The sequence below is a fragment of the Megalopta genalis genome, chromosome 2 (assembly GCF_051020955.1).
Source record: "Megalopta genalis isolate 19385.01 chromosome 2, iyMegGena1_principal, whole genome shotgun sequence".
In the NCBI taxonomy this organism is placed as follows: Eukaryota; Metazoa; Arthropoda; class Insecta; order Hymenoptera; family Halictidae; genus Megalopta; species Megalopta genalis.
In genome coordinates, this window is record NC_135014.1 from 32,453,751 (window position 1) to 32,471,040 (window position 17,290).

At 48.2% G+C, this 17,290-nt stretch overlaps 1 protein-coding gene across 4 annotated transcripts in view; it reads left to right on the forward strand.

The window, feature by feature from the left end:
* E75 (ecdysone-induced protein 75) overlaps positions 1-17,290 on the forward strand; it is a 255,527-nt gene that overhangs the window by 222,827 nt on the left and 15,410 nt on the right. For 3 of the 4 annotated variants that reach the window (XM_076519172.1, XM_076519170.1, XM_076519171.1), the window contains exon 2: positions 14,108-14,196. In XM_076519172.1, coding sequence (XP_076375287.1) covers positions 14,108-14,196 — 89 coding nt within the window. Of the gene's footprint in view, positions 1-12,782; positions 13,625-14,107; positions 14,197-17,290 lie in introns of those variants that run through there. The other variant, XM_076519169.1, reaches the window with a different exon arrangement.

Sequence of the window (17,290 nt, forward strand, 5' to 3'; positions counted from 1 at the left end):
CGGAAATACGCGAAATATTTCGCGGTTAAAACGGCTGAAATAATTTATGAGCGGCGCCGCGTTATTTTCAATTGATCGAAACCGCTGAAAGCGGATGCGCGTTTTTTGTTTTACTTCAGTTTCGGATCGCGTGGAACATTTTTGTCGAGGATCCACGATTTTTAAAAGAGATATTCCCGTGTAAAACATTTAATGTCAGACTTTTTCTCAAGATACTAGAGAAATATTTTTGAGGATAGATTTTGATCCGAGTCAGATAAATTTTATTTTCCATAAAGGGCCGCGATTTAACTGCGAACGTATAATATTTGCACCCCCTCTTCCTAGAAAATTGAGACAAAATATTCTCAAATAAAACGCTTAATGTTAGTCTTCTAATCAAAACTGATATTAGAGGATTGTCTCGTAGTGAATGATTAGGTTTAGGACTGATTTAGACAATTTTTATTTTGCATAAAAATCCACGATTCAATTGTGAACGTATAATTAGCAGCTTCTAGAAAATTAAAATTAAATGTTCACAAATAAAACAATTAACGTTAGTCTTTCCATCAAAACCAATGTTAGAGGATTATCTTAAAGTGAATGATTAGGTTTAGGACTGATTTAGACAATTTTTATTTTGCATAAAAATCCACGATTCAATAATTAGCAGCTTACAGAAAATTGAGAAGCAATATTCTCAAATAAAACGCTTAATGTTAGTCTTCTAATCAAAACTGATATTAGAAGATTATTTCTAAGTGAATGATTTAGGTTTCAATTGTACAATTTTTATTTTCCACAAAAATCCACCATTCGATTACGAACATATAATTAGCACCTTCTAAAAAATTGAAAAGAGGCACCCTCTCAGCAAAAACACATTAATTAATATCTTCAAGACTGGCATTAGAGAATCACGTTTAATCGAACGATTTCGGGAACGGATCTAGACTAATTACTACATCAAATTGTTCAACTCGATGGTAATGTTTTCCAGGGTTAATGTCGCGCTAATGAAGGTGGTCGCCGATGGTTCGAAAGCGAGGAAGGAGCTCTCGATTTCGGAGCCCCCGATGATTTAATTCCGCGAGCAGCCGGGCCGGGCCGGGTCGGGTCTGCCGAACCCGTTCGGTGCCGTTGACACAGATCCCGGGCCAGTGTGGTTCTCGGACGAGATATGATCGAGGACACGCGTCGCATGAAAAGAATTACGCCAGCGGAGTACAGCGTGCATCGCAATGCGCGTGCAGCGGCTGCGAAGCACGTTGCAACAAACGCAGCTGCTCCTCCACGCCCACCTTCCGCTGTCCATCCCTCGCCCTCCTCGCTTTTTCCAGCTATTCTTCCGTCCCTTCTGTTTGATTTGCTCGCTTACGTGTCGCGTGGACAACTATCTCCCACCGGCGCGATAATCGGCGGCCACGGGGCCCCTCGGGTTCGCTAGACCGTCCTCGGGTTCACCGGGTTGTTCGTTGCCCCGTATTCTACCGATATGAATTCCTTGTCATTTTGCCTGCCGTGAACAATAGACTCGAATAGCGGAATGATCTCGTGCGTTATCCGAGCGCATTTTCACAATAAAATGCACCCCGCCGCATAGCTTCGTGTCACCGCAATTACGGAAAATTCTACCGCAGAATTTACCGTAATATTCCGCGAAACGTAATAAAAGGACATTTTGCTTTCTACGCAAGTTTTTCATTTTTTTAACTGTTGCGCAAAGTGAAAATTGTCAACGTTTATTGCGAGATACGCGAACCAAGTAGACATTTATTTATTTTCTCAATAATTCATATCTTTGTATCCTTCAAATGTTTCCACTGCTGTTAATTTGATCTATTCATGTTTTTTGTTATAAAATGCGCAGTCTACTGATAAGACAACGATGAAATGTTACTGGCTTAAAATTTCCTACATTTCTCTTTGCGAATAAAATGATATTGTCACGAGAAGAACGAAACTCAGAATTATATTCAACATACTTGGAAATAAGATATCAAGTTCTAATAAAGGAAACTATGTTCTAGAACGTTCAAATTATATTCTCAAATTTTTTTGGTGTCAATGGCGTCGCTAGTTTCTGAGTGACAGCTGTTTGAAAATCCAATATGACACGCATACATGTTTCGCATAAGAAGCGTGACAGCGAAGGGTTAATTAGCTACACGCACAAAATGAGAACGATGGAACAGAATGAAAACATTCGACTAAAAAATGATTAAACATTTTGGGAATGATTCGCGTACCTTGAACTTCGATTTGGTATTCAAATGCATCTAATATTTCTCAGGCCTGTCAATCGACGCATTCGATCTCATTCCAGACTTTTACACGCTTTTAATCAATTTTACTGGAACACGCGTCGCCAGCCTGATCGAATTAAACGACCGAGAATTTATCATTCGGCATTGTAAACAATTTGAAAATGACTTTTGCCGATTCGAAAGCCGAGGCGGTCCGAACGATCACGGACTTTCCGTTCGGGTATCGGGAAAATCGAGACGATCGATTCCTATGGGAATCGCGGGGCTCGCGCCGTTGGCCCGATAGCCGGTGGTAGATCGACGGAAAATTGCCTGTCTATCGATTAATCGCGGTATTAAATCGGCGTTCGATCGTCGCGCACACGGCGCGCCAACGAACAAGTATATGGTTATACTTCCGCAGTGGGCGCTATAGGGCAGGCTATGGGCATAACGGTGCGCACGTCGCGTCACGCACATGCGTGCGTTGATGTCACTGAACTTGCAGCAGCTACAGCAGCTACAGCAGCAACAGCCGCGGTGGTAGCAGCAACGCAGCGGGTGCGCTCGCAAACCGCAAGAACATCGCGGCACCGTTCTCTTTTCTGCACGCCTCGTGCACCTTCCCGAGATTACCACCATATTATCGCGATATGCAATCTTTCTTCATTCTTTCTCACGAAAGAACGGGCCGCGGGACAATAGAGGCCCGCTAGGGGCTCGCACGAACCCTCCCTACCGCTCCCTCCCGCCGCTAATTAACAATCGAGGCACGACATTGTCGAATTAACAGATTCGCCGATCGATGCTGGGCTCGGTGTTGCCGTGGGCCGCGCCGTAAAGTCTTCATTGTACGTGGCTCTTAATCATCGTTGCGATTCGTGGTACGAATTTTCTGTTTTCCCGAATTTTGCCGAATTTTTTTCGGAATATCTTCACCCTTTGACAGGCCTCGTCACCGTGTGAAAGAAAATTCTTTGAGAATTTCTTTTGGAATTTGAAATATAATATAACAAATATAGTGAATGACAATATATAAATAATATAATAAATATAATAAGTTAGAAAATGTCGTGAAGTGAAATATCTGATAAATAAATCGCGGATTTTGATGCAACATAAAGGTGTTCCAACACGATCGTAATAAACAGAAATGAAGTAACGATGAACTGTTTTTCTTTCACTAATTTTGACAAGTTAAATATAATGAAACGATACTGTCAAATTCTTCCTATGTTTTCCAAATTTTATATTTCAGCTGCTTAATTCGCTGCAAATACATAAAATCCACGGTCTATTAATAAATGAACTGGATCTCGGCGCAAATACACATTTTCATAGATGATTTTATAAAAGTCAGGATCGAGAGAAAAAAAGATTCCTTGTACCGATTAAAAGCTTTCTCACGGTAAAGATGGAACGGTGTTCGTTAATTTGTCCGTTAACAGTGGTATATTTCTGTAAACGCGCGCCGATTGTTTAAAATTGTATCGCACAGTACTCTATCGGCCACAATAAAAACCTGCGAAACGACGAAGATATATTCGGTCGAATCGATGGAAATGAGAACGGATACAAAAAAAAAGAAACGTTTTTATAATCTTCTGACATCCATAATTCGACACGAGAACGAAGCGGAGCACCGTCGGTATTAGCTAAGCGGCATTAAGTCGATCCGCGGCAATGAATCTTCGGTTTCAGCTGTTTTACGGGGGGGAACGATGCTCCGCCAGCAACGCACCGTGTAATATAACGATATTACTTAATAGCAGAGCTCAAAGGTGTACGCTTAATAATTCTACACCAGCCACCGCGCTCGCTGCTACATTCTGATCGCCTAATAACTGAGAATACACCAGGAAGTCATTCGCGGTGGACTCTATAACGACTAAACCTCGCCAGACTCGCTTATGCTCGAATACTTACACGGCCCGATGATTGCGCCAATAATGATCTATAATAATCCTTGAAACGTCCAACGGCATCGCGGTCGTTCCAACGAAATCTTTAGGTCTGCAGCCGGTGCGGAGGCTTCTTCTTCTTCGTGCCGTTTCGATATCATAATAACTGGAACACTTAAAATCATTTTCAATTCGCGAGAGAGTGACCGTCATTCTTTATCCTCGAGCTTTCTTTCGAACGGCGGCCGTTAACGTTTCTAAGCCTCGAATTATTTGCCGTAAACTGAACATTTCAGCCGATTGTACTACGATAATAACTATTTGTGGGTTCGCATCTTCGTTTACAATCGCGTCATTTCGATTTAAACGGAAGAAAGAAGGCATTGTTTAAGTTTAATCGAGAGAAATATGCCACTGTATTAAGTAGTCGTTGTCATTATCTGGCTATTAAGCAGGCAAAATACTCTTTAAATTACAGAATATTATATATATATACAGTGATCTAATTCGAAAATATCGTTATTGGAAGGTTCGAGGTCCGCTCAAGGGTGGGTCATTTGTCACAAAAAGTGCTGCAATTATTTTTTCCGTTCGAGGAACATTTACTAGTACGATGCTGTTCGCACTTAGGCGAACGGTACCCGCGAAAATGGAATATAAAAAGCGTACAAAAGAACATCGTTAATGAAGAAATACAGGTTAATAATTCTGTAGATATTTTGTGACCCTGCTTTCGAGCGTGCCAGGGCGACGGGCATAAAATACGTTCCACTAAGTTCCCGATCGCGGCTTCGTCAGCGATTCATCGTGGATTCTCTGGATCGTTGACGCAAGGTCCGCGCGGCGGCGTTCGTGAGAAAGAATATGCCAAGGCAGTCGGTTATCGGCGCGTGTCGGCCTGACAAAGGAGTTCGATAAATTGTTGACGAGGTCAACGATATGACGGGGACACGGACAGAGCCGGTTACCAGGCGTCGACGATCTAGGAAGCTGCCGGCAAAGGTAAAACGCGGGCCGCCGGTCGGCGACCGGACGTTCAGTGCCAAGGACACGGCAAGGTAGACAATGAAGCCTCCATTGCCGCGTGAAAATAGCTTCTAATTATGCCTCCACCTCGTTACATTTTTATCTTTGCCGGTGCACGCGTCGCTGGCTGTGCCCGTTGCGATGCCAGACGGAAAAAAAAGTCTAATTGTTCGCAGCTTTCTCGGCGATCCGCGGGCAAGCACGGATCCTCGGCTCGCAATTTCTCCACTCTTCTTTTCTAAAGCGTGTTTCGATTCTATGGGAAGCCGATCGAACTCCGTTCATCGGCAAGATTCGATCGGTCGCGAGGCGCGCTGCGCGGAAATATTTTCATTTCCGCCGATTACTTCCTTCTTCGACGTTTCTCGATGCTTCTCTCGTGAATCGATAGATTATCGGTCAACGAATTAACTATCTTTTTTTATCACCGTTCCAGAACATCTAGGAATGATATATCGCGGTTTTTTCAAGGTTCGCGTCGCTCGAAATCGAGTATAATTTAATTGGCTTCCGAAGGCTCTTCTGGGGTATAAATATTCATTCTCGTTTCGACCATTCGTCGCCGACTCGATTTTACATAATTACGAAGACGTTGAATCGTCGACTAGCTCGCAAAATTCATCTCCATCGTAATTTATTCTGTTTCGACTTTCCGGCTTCGTTGATCAAATTGCATCTTCGATTTCGTGGACATTTTCGCGATCGGTTTTTCCAGCGTTATCGCCCCGGAACGGCAATCCCGATTCTCCGAACCGGTCCGGATTTTTCCCCCGATAAGATGATTCGCTAATCAAAATCGGGGGATTACGCTCGTTGCTACAGCGGGATGTTAGCCACCGGCTGTCAGCTCGGCGAATAAATATGCCAAGTGTCGTTTTACGGTGGCTCCGATTAACATAAATCAGCGTGTCGGGATTGGAAAATCTAATGCGGCGTAACGAAAAATACCTGGAAGAACGGAAACGCGAGTTGATGATGATGAATTCGCTAACAATGTTTCTCCCGCTTCGGGTCATCGACCAGCAGCCGTGTAGCCAGCAGTTCGTATAAATTTCTCAGGAGCGAGCCGCGATAGATCACGCCGATGCGGCCACGCAGCCGATCCAACGCGATGTCCTTATTCTTGAACCCGAGGCGGGAATTCCTCGGCCGGCCGTGATTCAATCGATCGGACGTCATCGAACTCTCCGAAGTCATTCCGGCCGAAGTCGTTCCATTCAACCTCGAGTCGATCGAAATCGATAATCGTTGGTGCAATTAGTTTCGTCGTATCCCGCCTGTAATTGCGACAGATGCGCCGTCGTAATTAGTCCAAATTGGCGCGGAATTCTAAGCGAAATCTTTTCGAACAAAATAGAGGAAACGCTCGCGTTGCGAAGAAAAGCTTTATTAATTTGCGCGATACACTTGATTGGTCCCTCTTCATTAGTCTTCGCGGTAGAACGATATTCCCACGTTCATTGAACGCGCGTGTTTCGCAATTTTCTTTGCGAAATGTCTTTTGTCTCGTTTTCAGACTTTCCAGGGTTTTGCTTCGACGGTTTCAGTGAAAGTGGATTTAAGGCGAAGTAGATTTATGTTGAAGTAGATTTAAATTGAAATTGATTTAAATGAAAGTAGATTGAAATTGAAGTAGACTTATGTTGAAGTAAATATAAATTGAAGTAGGTTTAAATTTAAATAGTTTTAAATTGAAATAGATTTAAATTGAAATATATTTGAACTAAAATATATCGAATTCAAAATATATCTAAATTAAAATATATCGAATTCAAAATACATCTAAATTAAAATATATCTAATTTAAAATATATCTGAATTAAAATATGTCGAATTCAAAATACATCTAAATTAAAATATATCGAATTTAAAATATATCTAAATTAAAATATATCGAATTTAAAATATATCTGAATTAAAATAAATGTCAAATTCGAAATATATCTAAATTAAAATATATCTAATTTAAAATATATCTGAATTAAAATATATCGAATTGAAAATACATCTAAATTAAAATATATCGAATTCAAAATATATCTAAATTAAAATATATCGAATTCAAAAAATATATCTGAATTAAAATATATCTAAACTAAAGTATATCGAAATTAAAATAGCTCTAAATTGAAATAAACAGAAATTTCTCTAAAAATTGAATTCACGATTGTGAAAGTGGCAGAAGTCGTAGCCGTTCGAAGTTTGCCACGCGAATTTTCCTCTTTATTCTACCCCAGTTAAAAGTCGACTCGATTCGCGGAGTTTCCATTCCTCGGTCACGTTTTCCCCGATTACTCTTCACCGGAGTCCAATAATGCCGACACGTGCGATCGCTTTACACTACCCGATTAAAAATAGATGCCACGCGAGGGCCATGGTGTATTCGTTGCATATAAATGCGTATCGCTGCAGGTCGCTAGCCGATTTCAAGGAAACGTGTCCGTCTGACCTCCGTCGTCGCCGGCCATTATGCTCGAGGTCTGTCCAACTTCGCGGGCAAACAGCAACAGCTTGCAGATTCGCGCCAGATCGATTCACGTGCCCCGTTCCATTCGGAATTTTATGTAATGGACTTCCTTTTGTTTACTACGGCCGTTCTTTAATCGCGCAATGAATTATGCAGCCGTCGCGGAACTACGTTGCATCTTCGATTATCGATCGTTAAGACCGCGGATTTTCGCGAACAAAAATTAGTAAAAATTGTCGGCATCGGTTTGCAAGAAATAGAAATTAAACAGCAAGTTCATTCGTCGTTCGATTGTTTTAATTAGTTACAAATGATGCATTTTAAAATACTTCGGATCGTTTTACCATTTTCAATTATATTTACCCAATTTTGCCATAAGCGCGTAAAATCGGAAGAATGATGTACTCGACCCTGACCAAACGTAAGAGAAAAGTTATTTTCAATCAGCATAGATTGTTCGTTGAGATATAGATATATTAGAGATATTATATCGACTTGAAGTAATAAGGATTCAAACGCGCGCGTGCACAGTTTTTATTTTAAAGTTGTTGAAATTATAAAGCCTGTAGGAGATGATCGCATAAATGAATTAATGCGAGCATAGATTATAATAAAAATGATGATGATCTAAATACAGTCAGGCTTGTCGTCGTTACGACGCCAACTGTTGGTGACTTTTAGTTTTAACCGTATCTCTGGAGCACTGTTATTTATGACATATTAATTGTTGCGTGAATATATTATATATATAAAATATTATATTATATGTAATATTGTAATATTATGTGTAATATTATTTTATCATATATAAGATCATAGTTTATACATAATATTATGTTATATTATTATCATTATATAATATATTATATTATATTCTATTATTATATATTATTATTACTATATTATACCATTATATATTATTATTATTATATTATATTATTATATATTATTATTATTGTATTATACTATTATATATTATTATTATTATATCATACTATTATATATTATTATTATTATATTATATTATTATATGTAATATTATAACATTATGTATCATATAATATAGGTTATCCAACCTCAACGTCTTAGCATTTATTTGGACGTTTGCAGACGAGTTAAGAACGTTGTGGAGTAACCCCGGTAACCCCAGGTGATCGTTCCGTGAGGGTTAACTACATTTTAACTTCTTGAAGTAGCTCGATTGAAGTCAAAGTGTTAACTTGAATGCCGGCGCGCCGACTGGTCCACGGACTATGAAACGAATAAAGTGGTCGACCTCCAGTACATCGGCCGAGAAAGATGTGTTCGTCCGTTTGAAATGAAAATAACATCGTCGAAAGCTGCTACGGTGTATTGAAAGTGTCAGTCTGTAGAACGTCGCCGCCGAACATCCGTGGAAACATCGATTTGCCCGGCGATTGCGCCACGATTTACGACTCTGTCTACGGCCGAAAAAGCGGCCTGTTCAGCGGTCTCTCGGTCGCACCCCCCTCGAAGAAAAGTCGGTGATCGATCGGGGCGATCGGCAAGAAGCCGGCCGGCCAGCCAGCCAGTCAGCCAGCCTCGCCGGTGTATTCTAATTGAAAGCAGTCCGGCACGGTGGACGAGGACAAAGGAATAAACGAACGAGGACAGAATGAAAAAAAGCAATCGACTGGCTGGACGAAGAAGGTCGACACGCCGGAGGCGAGGGACACAGGGTCGGTGCTCGTAATAGCGCTGCCATAAAATCATGAAAATAAATTATTGCATAGATGATGGCGGACGTTAACTTTCAAGCTGGTCTCGTGACACCTCGCCGTTGCGACCGACCGTTAAGCCGCCTTTGGACGCGGTGCTTCACACACACACACAGCCGGAGAAAGTTTACGTTTATGCGTTTATGAAGGAGCAATAAACGCCGGTCGGCCGGCGAAACAGAAAAAATCACGGAGCGACGTTTACGAGGACAGGCTCACCACTACCTTGCCCCCCCCCCCTCCTCGACGTCCCGGCCAAAGGGTTGTTGCTCCACACCGGGCAAGGGTTGATGGGGCTCTGTTTGGGTTTCCAATTTATTGTGGCCGACCCTATCCTTACCCCCTCCACCGGAGAGGTTTTTCAGGTAAATATCGAGTTTCCAAACTCTGTCTCCCCGTTTGCCTGGATTACGACCCGACAATGCCAGGCACTTCCGGTTCCTATGGAAGACGCTTCTCCCCTCCCTAACGATCCTAGGGAAAGAAGAGCGGCGCTTTCTTAACCCTCGAGTCATTCTGAAACAGTTCCATGTTAATTAGCCTGTTTATGCTACCGATGGCAAAGTTGCATTCTAGAAGACAATCGGCCTTGTTAGCCGCTTTATGAAGACAATAATTGCGAATTGGGACGACCTGGGCCGTACAACCGAGCCGTCGAAACCTGACCGACATTTGGCCAGTCTAAATGACCGTTTATGCGTGGGGCTAAATGACCGAAATGTACTTTTCGAGAAAGTGAAAGTAGGAAAGTGAAATTAGGAAATTAGAGACTAGTAATGTCTCTCTAATTGACGCCCAGATTGCGCACAAAAATGGACAATTCGGGAAGAGCAGATACGATTATTCGAGCCTTGCGATTTATTTTTATACTTATAAATTGTCCACAATTATAAAAACGAGCCGCAAGGCTCGAATAATCGTATCTCTCCTCTTCCCAAATTATCCATTTTTCTGCTCAATCCGAGCGTCAGTAAGGGAGACATTACTGTAATTCGACACATTTGAAAGCGAGATATCGAGTTCTAACAAAAGAAACGATGCTCTAGAACGACCAAATCGTACTCTCGAATTCGTCGATGTCGATAGCACCGCTAGAAATGACGTGAAAAGCGTCGAAGTTGCCGAAATTGCGAAGACCTGCTCACGGAAAGTGATCGAATAACTTCGTCGATGCGAACGGAAATTACAATGAAACCGGCCGAAGACGTAGACGACTAAACGTGTGCTCGCCTTCGGCGTTCACGGTCACGGATGACGATGTTTCTGAAAAGTCTTCTGCGACGATGAAAGTAAGGCTAGTCCCCGGGCTTCTTGACTCATAATAGCCTGCACTCGGTTCGCTGACAGCGGCCACTAAAAATACAAGGCGTCTCGTCGATAGCCAGCGTCAATAAAGAGGCAGAAGAGCGGAGGCCGAAGGAAACGTCGAAGATATACGGGTCGTTAATGAACACAGCCGAAGGCTCGACAGCTAACAATTCTAAGGCGTCACCTTGCCAGACCGATGCTCGCAGTTAATCCGCGAGGGTTAGCGGCTCGGCGTCCTCGCGGCTGCAGGAAAGGCAAGCTTCGCGCTCGCGCGCGCGCTAAGTGTGTTATAAAAGGCGTGGGTGGTCGTCATCTGACAGGTGGCAGCGATAGGAGGCCGCGTAGGAAGCCTAATAATGGCCGCGCGGCCGATACAAAACTGAACGTACGACGGAAGTTCGCGGGCTTTAATTAATCCCGACGATCGTTGATCGCCGGGGAATTGATCGGGCGTTAACGAGCGCGCTCGGGCGGTGGCGTCGCCGAGTTTCATTGAATGGAAATCGGTGCTTATGCGAACGAGAAGTGGAGGAGGAGAAGGAGGATCGAGCGAAGGACTGTACGATCGGCGGTAAATCGATCCCGGCCGGCGAGGATAAAATCGCGGCGAGCGGCGGCCCAGTCACGAGAACGCCGACCGAACGGCGAACACGATCGAAAATCTTTGAGATAGTTTCGCGCGATCGCGAAACGAAACAAGCCCCGCCAGCAAGTTCATCGAACCGCCTTCACGTTTTTTGCCCGCGAGCGCGCACGTGCCTATCGTCCTTCGAATCAGCGCGGCTCGCTCCGCTCCGCGCGCGAGTTTCGGCGTTCGCCGCGCCGATTTCGTGTTACCGCACTGCCTGCCCACGGAAAGGGAAATCGAGCGGAGCGCCTCGAATTGATTTATGTCATCGACTTTCTGACGAGCCTCTCTCTCTCTCTCTCTCTCTTTCTCACGAGCCACGAAAATCCACGTCGGAGTGGATTTACACACATACTACTTCATTAGCATAACGAGCGCGCACATTACGCGATACGCGACACGCTCGTGCGGTCACAGTTCCGACGATTTCGTTCGCGACAATTCGGATCTGACTCGACGTTTTCGAAGCGAGCCGTCTCCGCTTTCGTACCACCGCAACGAAACCGCCGGCGAAAACTGCAGATCCGCGCGAAGCACGCTAATCGATACGGGGCACACACGAGCGGCGTCCGCGGCGGAGAGCATCGCCGGACAAAGGGCGCCACGGCTGCATAAAAATGCATCCCGGCTGGGTAGTCCCAGAAAGCTTCTGAAATCGAGGGCCGATTAAAGAAAAAGCAAAAAGCAGAAGAAGATCACGAGGGGAATCCGAGAAGAGTCGACGACGACAGCGAAGACGGGACAGAGAGCGGAGCTGCGTTGGATCGGTCTGCCGGGACGGAGACAAAGACGGAGAGCGCGACGGAAAGGGAGAGAGAGAGAGAGAGAAAGAGAACGATAGAAAGAGAGAGAGGGAAAGCGAGATCGAGCGAGCGAGCGAGAAGAGCAGAGCGAAGCACAGAAGAGAGGCCGAGAGGAAGCCGGCAAGGTTAGAGGGAGACGGGGAGAGGCAGAAGGCGAAACGACAGCTACGGTCTCTCGCGGTTGGCTCGAGCGAGAGGGCGCATGGCCTTGGCCGCTGCTGCGGGGTAATTCAGTCAAGGTTTCGGCCGATGAACTTCCTCCGACGGGAGGAAGGAGAGTCGGCCGGTAGAGGTCCGTGCCGGTGGTGGGGACGCGGCGCGGCCAATCGCGCGGGCACGCGGCCCAGCGTGCGGCGCCGGGATTGGCTGGGCCCGTGACGCCGGTGCCCGGGCCCGCAGCCGGTTGTCAGTGACCTCCAGCATTGAAAATACGATGAACTCTCTCGGGGGGCTCTGTGAGAGCACACCGGTGCACTGTGTGTCCTCTACTACATACTAGGTAGCCAGGGCGTAGACATTGTAGATGGTCGAGGCAGCCTGGCAAGCAGGCAGCCACATCAATCCCTCCCCTCCACCGTCCTCGCTCCGAGTAAGGGCTGCACGGCCCGCAGGTAACCAACACTCGGCAGCGCCGAACTCCAGTCAGACCAACGCGAACCTCCCTCGAGCGAACACTTACTTTCACTCTCTCTTCTGCCTCTTCCATCCGCGCTCGAACGTACGTTCGCTCGTCGGATCCATTTTCTGTTCCTTCCTCTCTCGCGTGTGGACGGCCGGGGCCCCGGTCCGCTGTCTTCCTTGGTATAACACGGACGAGGTGTCCATCGGTTGCCACAGAACGCACCTGCCCTCGCCCTGGCTCGGACCTCTCACGTTCGGCTGGTGTTACCCACGTAAATACCTTCGGTCATCACGTGATACCTTACGTATACATAACCGCGCGTACATCCACACCGTCGCGCGTATACACACGTATATATACATCGTCTTTGGTGCCTCGAACCCGCGGGAGTTTCGTCTACAGACTGTCCGCGCGGCGCCAGATAGAAGATCACCACGGATTTCCCGGTACAAGCTCTCGGCCTCGATATACGTGCTACGCGCGCCGCAAAAAAAGTGAGTTAGTGCTGTAGTCAGTGATCACCAAGGGAACACTGTGGGCTAATGTCGGTGCTCAGCAGCTCAGTGCAGTGCCGTGCCAAGTGGATAGATCGAAGATCGTAGAGGACGACATCTCCCCGGGCTCCCGGAGACCGGCGGAATAGCCAGCGTCCGCGAAGATGATCCTGACGCCGGATAGCAGCGCCCAGTCCACAGCGGCGACCTCCCCCGCCCCGGAATCACCGATCTCCAGCATCTCGTCGCATGGCTCGCGAGCGTCGAGCGTGTCGCGCATGTCTTGCGTATCTCAGAGCATGTCTAGCGCCTATCACGTGGCCCAGTTGCCCCATCACATCAGCCCCAACATGCCTACCATGGACTCGACCGTTTCCTCGGCGAAACCCGAGCCCGAATTGAACATAGGTACGACTCGGCGACGATTCCGTGCCAATTTCCGTCCCATTTTCTCCGGGCAGATTTTCTCCGGGCCACCTGTTCCCGGTACACCTGTTCTCGGCGTGAATTTTCCCGCAGGTTTCCTCTGCGAGTTGCTTAGACGAGTAAATAGCGAATGCCCCCGCGCGGGCCCCCGGTCGAATCGATCGACGATATCGAGAGGCTCCGCCGGGCGCAGAAAAATAATCGCGCAGCCGTGACAGTCGAGTGAAAGCAGAAAGTTGTAACACGGCGATGCTGTAACTCGCCGCCGCCGTTGCCGCCGCCGCGCTCCTGAGAGGAGAAAGTGTTCTTCTTTCTCTCCCACCTTTCTCCCAGGCCGCGCGCTCTCGCCACGTGCGGGAGCGAGTGCGCGTCGGCCATCGTCGTCGTCCTCGTCGTCCTCGTCCTCGTCGTCGTTGTCAGTGAACCGAGTGTAATGGACGCTTGTCTTTTTCTCTTCTATTGCAGAATTCGACGGGACCACGGTGTTGTGCCGCGTTTGCGGGGACAAGGCGTCCGGTTTTCACTATGGGGTACACTCGTGCGAGGGCTGCAAGGTGAGTCCGAACTCTGCAACGCTATATATCGCGACGCGATTCGACGCGGTATGCGACACGCGATACGCGGCTCCGATCAGCAGTTTCTGGTTTTATTGTTCTCTTAGTCGCCACGGTCGCGCGATAGCCTGAAAACGCGGCGAACATACCGCGGCCAGAAACCCGGATCGGAGTCGACGTTCCCGAGCGACGTTTCTCCCCGCGAGAGAATTGCCTCCGCGGGTGGGACAGAACGCGGGGAAAAACATCGAACGCTTCGTCGGATATACGCGACCGCCATGTGGCCAGGAAGTGAACGGAGCTTGAATGTGAATGTACGATGCGACCAAGGCTACGGAGAAGCTATCGACCGAGCGCGCGGCTCGACCTTGTGCACGCGGAAATTGCGAGACGTTTATGCTGATCCTTGACGTTGCCCTCCTCCCGACCGGCTGGTCAGACGAAAAATCTCTTCGCCAAGGCCCCGTTTCTTCTGACGGCTGCCGCGGTCGTCGCGGCCAAGGCCCAAAAAATCGCGTTCGCCGGGAGAATTAGGGGAATCCTTAAACTGTCGTGGCCGATCGAGTACCTTTACGCGCGTGTTTTACGATTCTGCCAGCGGTGTCCCGGACGATTGGTTTTTCGGCGAAGAAACCGAGATGTCGCCGAGCAGGAAATCGTGAAAAAAAAATGTGCCGATGGAACTGGATACGCCCGTCGCCGGACGGCTTTTCCACGGGAAAATGGAATCGAGCCTCGGACAATGGGCCCGCGGCGGTTACGCAAGGGGAGCGTGAAATGTGGCGAAATTCTTTGACCACCGATAACCTTCGGGCCATTGGGGGAAAACGCGTGAGAAGGGATCCGGCAGGTAGTAGGACTCTCTCGGACCTTTTCGTCGGAATTCGCTTTTGTGCCGGTGGTTTTCGTGTGGCCGGAGCCGGCTAGCCGGCTGGAAAATCGGGCCAGGTACGTGTAACAGAGACCGCGCATCCGTCTGGGCAACTTCCTGTCCAGCTTCCAACTGTTTTCTTCGTCCATTCATCCCGTCCCCCTTCGCAGTCGCGAGATGAGATCGTCTTCGTCCCCGTCGGAATCTCTTCTCGATCTTAATTCACGAAGATCCCCGGCCAAAAAAAGAAAACAAGAAAATGCATAAGCGAACGAAACGAAATAAAGCTCGCGCCGACGTCGATCAGTATCTGTCAATCGGGAGAAGAAATCTCTCCCGGCGAAACCTCAAATCGAATGTAAATCGTTCACCTCGAGACTGATAATTACATCCCGCGAAGGCCAACGTCCTCGTGATCGTCATTGTGCGACTTCAAGGAGGCGGCCGGCGGGAGGTGGGGAGGGGGGCAGCACAGGCTGCGAATTCGTTTTAAGAAGTGGTAGAACGCTGCCACCACCACTACCGCATTGCCACCTCCACTCCGCCGCGGCGTCGATGGTGGGGGTCGGCCTGCCAGGTGTGTTAATCGGTGACTCGGCGCTGGCAGATCTTCTTCGTGCGTCGACCCGATGACTTCGGCCGCCGCCGGGAGCTCCTTTTCGCATCAGCTTGCTGCTCGCTAGCTTCCATCGTCGATCGGAATTCGAATTCCCGTCGACTCTATCAACCGAAAGGCGACCCGAGTTCGGCGAAACGATCTTCCCTTTCCTCCACTTTTATTTACCGCCGCGCAACCGCAGCTTTCCCCGAGTCATCGGGGCCGACACCCTCTGGTCCCAAGGGTTTGTTCCGAGTAACCACGATGATTGGTTCGGCCACGGATCCGAAAGAAAGAGAAAGTGGACCGGCGGGATCCCGAAAAGCCAAAGAGATGATCTGCTGACCGCGGGAAAGAGAGAAAGTGTCCCTTGCGTCTTCCTGTGTCGCCGTTTAACCCCCGCCGACTGGTGTCCATTGTTGCCGTCGGAAGGGGAACGGGACCGCGCGGCCATCATCCCGGCGATGCTAGTATCCGGTGCAGGATATTTTTTGGTCTAGGCCTCCCCACCAGGCAGCGACGAAAAGAGCGGCGGAGGCGGCCCGGGGCTGGTTGACTGGGTCAGTAACTTATGGCGGTGTAGCAGGCCGAGGTAGTCGTCGAGTGACCTAGCCGCTAGCGGTAGAGACTGTCTTATGGTACTGGAAGAGGGGCCCGTGGAAAGGGAAGAGAACGCGGAAGAGTGTTGGATATCTTTAAGACTGGGTCGCTCGGTCGCACTGCTGTTGCACTATTTCGCCATAGCGACTCGCGCCGGCCGCAAGCTACTTTTCCTCGGCCGGCCCGCTCGGCTCCAGCTTCGAGCAGCTTCAGGCAGGTTCAAGGAGTCGCGCAGCCTCCGCCGCCTCCTCCTCCTTCTCCTCCACCTCCTCCATCTCTTCCCCCGACGATCTCCGAAAACGGGAACCTCCGAATAAATTTCGCCGTTCGAGATTTACACGCGGTCGCTATTCCGACGGTATCGAGAATATTTTTGGCGCGGGTGTTCGAGCGGGTAACCAGGTTTCCGCTCGCGCGGAGGGAGGCGCCGAGAAAATTCTGTAGCCCGCGCTGGCCCAGATTTCGCCGGGACGTTGCCCCCCATGACACTTTTCGTGCACGCGTCACTGACCTGAGCTCAGTTTTACGGCACGAGAGGCTCTCGTTGCCGCAATCACGTGGCAAACGATAACCGCGCGATAAAAGACACGGCATCCCGGGCGACGCGTTCGAATAACCGGCTCAATCCACGAAACCCTCCGGCCGAATCTGATCGCCGGTCCCTCTCCACGGCTTATGCAAAGCCGCGCGCCACGGTCTCTCCCCTAATCTGGTTCCCGCGTATCTCCCGGCACTCATCGACAGCGCATTTTTCCCGAGCCAGTCGGCCGCCTCTAATCGGCCCGTGTTTCCGATTTCCGAGCGATCGAAAGTTTCGCGCGACGATTCCCGGACCGCGTCCGGCCACCCCTTCTCACCCCTCCCCCCTCCCCGGCTCCGTCCGGGAGACCGAGAGCTTCGGCCGAGAGCTACGCTAAACGGCGAAAAATAGGGATTTTTCTTTTTCAACGTCGACGTTCCTCGGTAAATCTCCTCCCTGGCGGGACAATCAACGGTGGAGGTGCGCGCCGGCTCTTTTTCCGGAG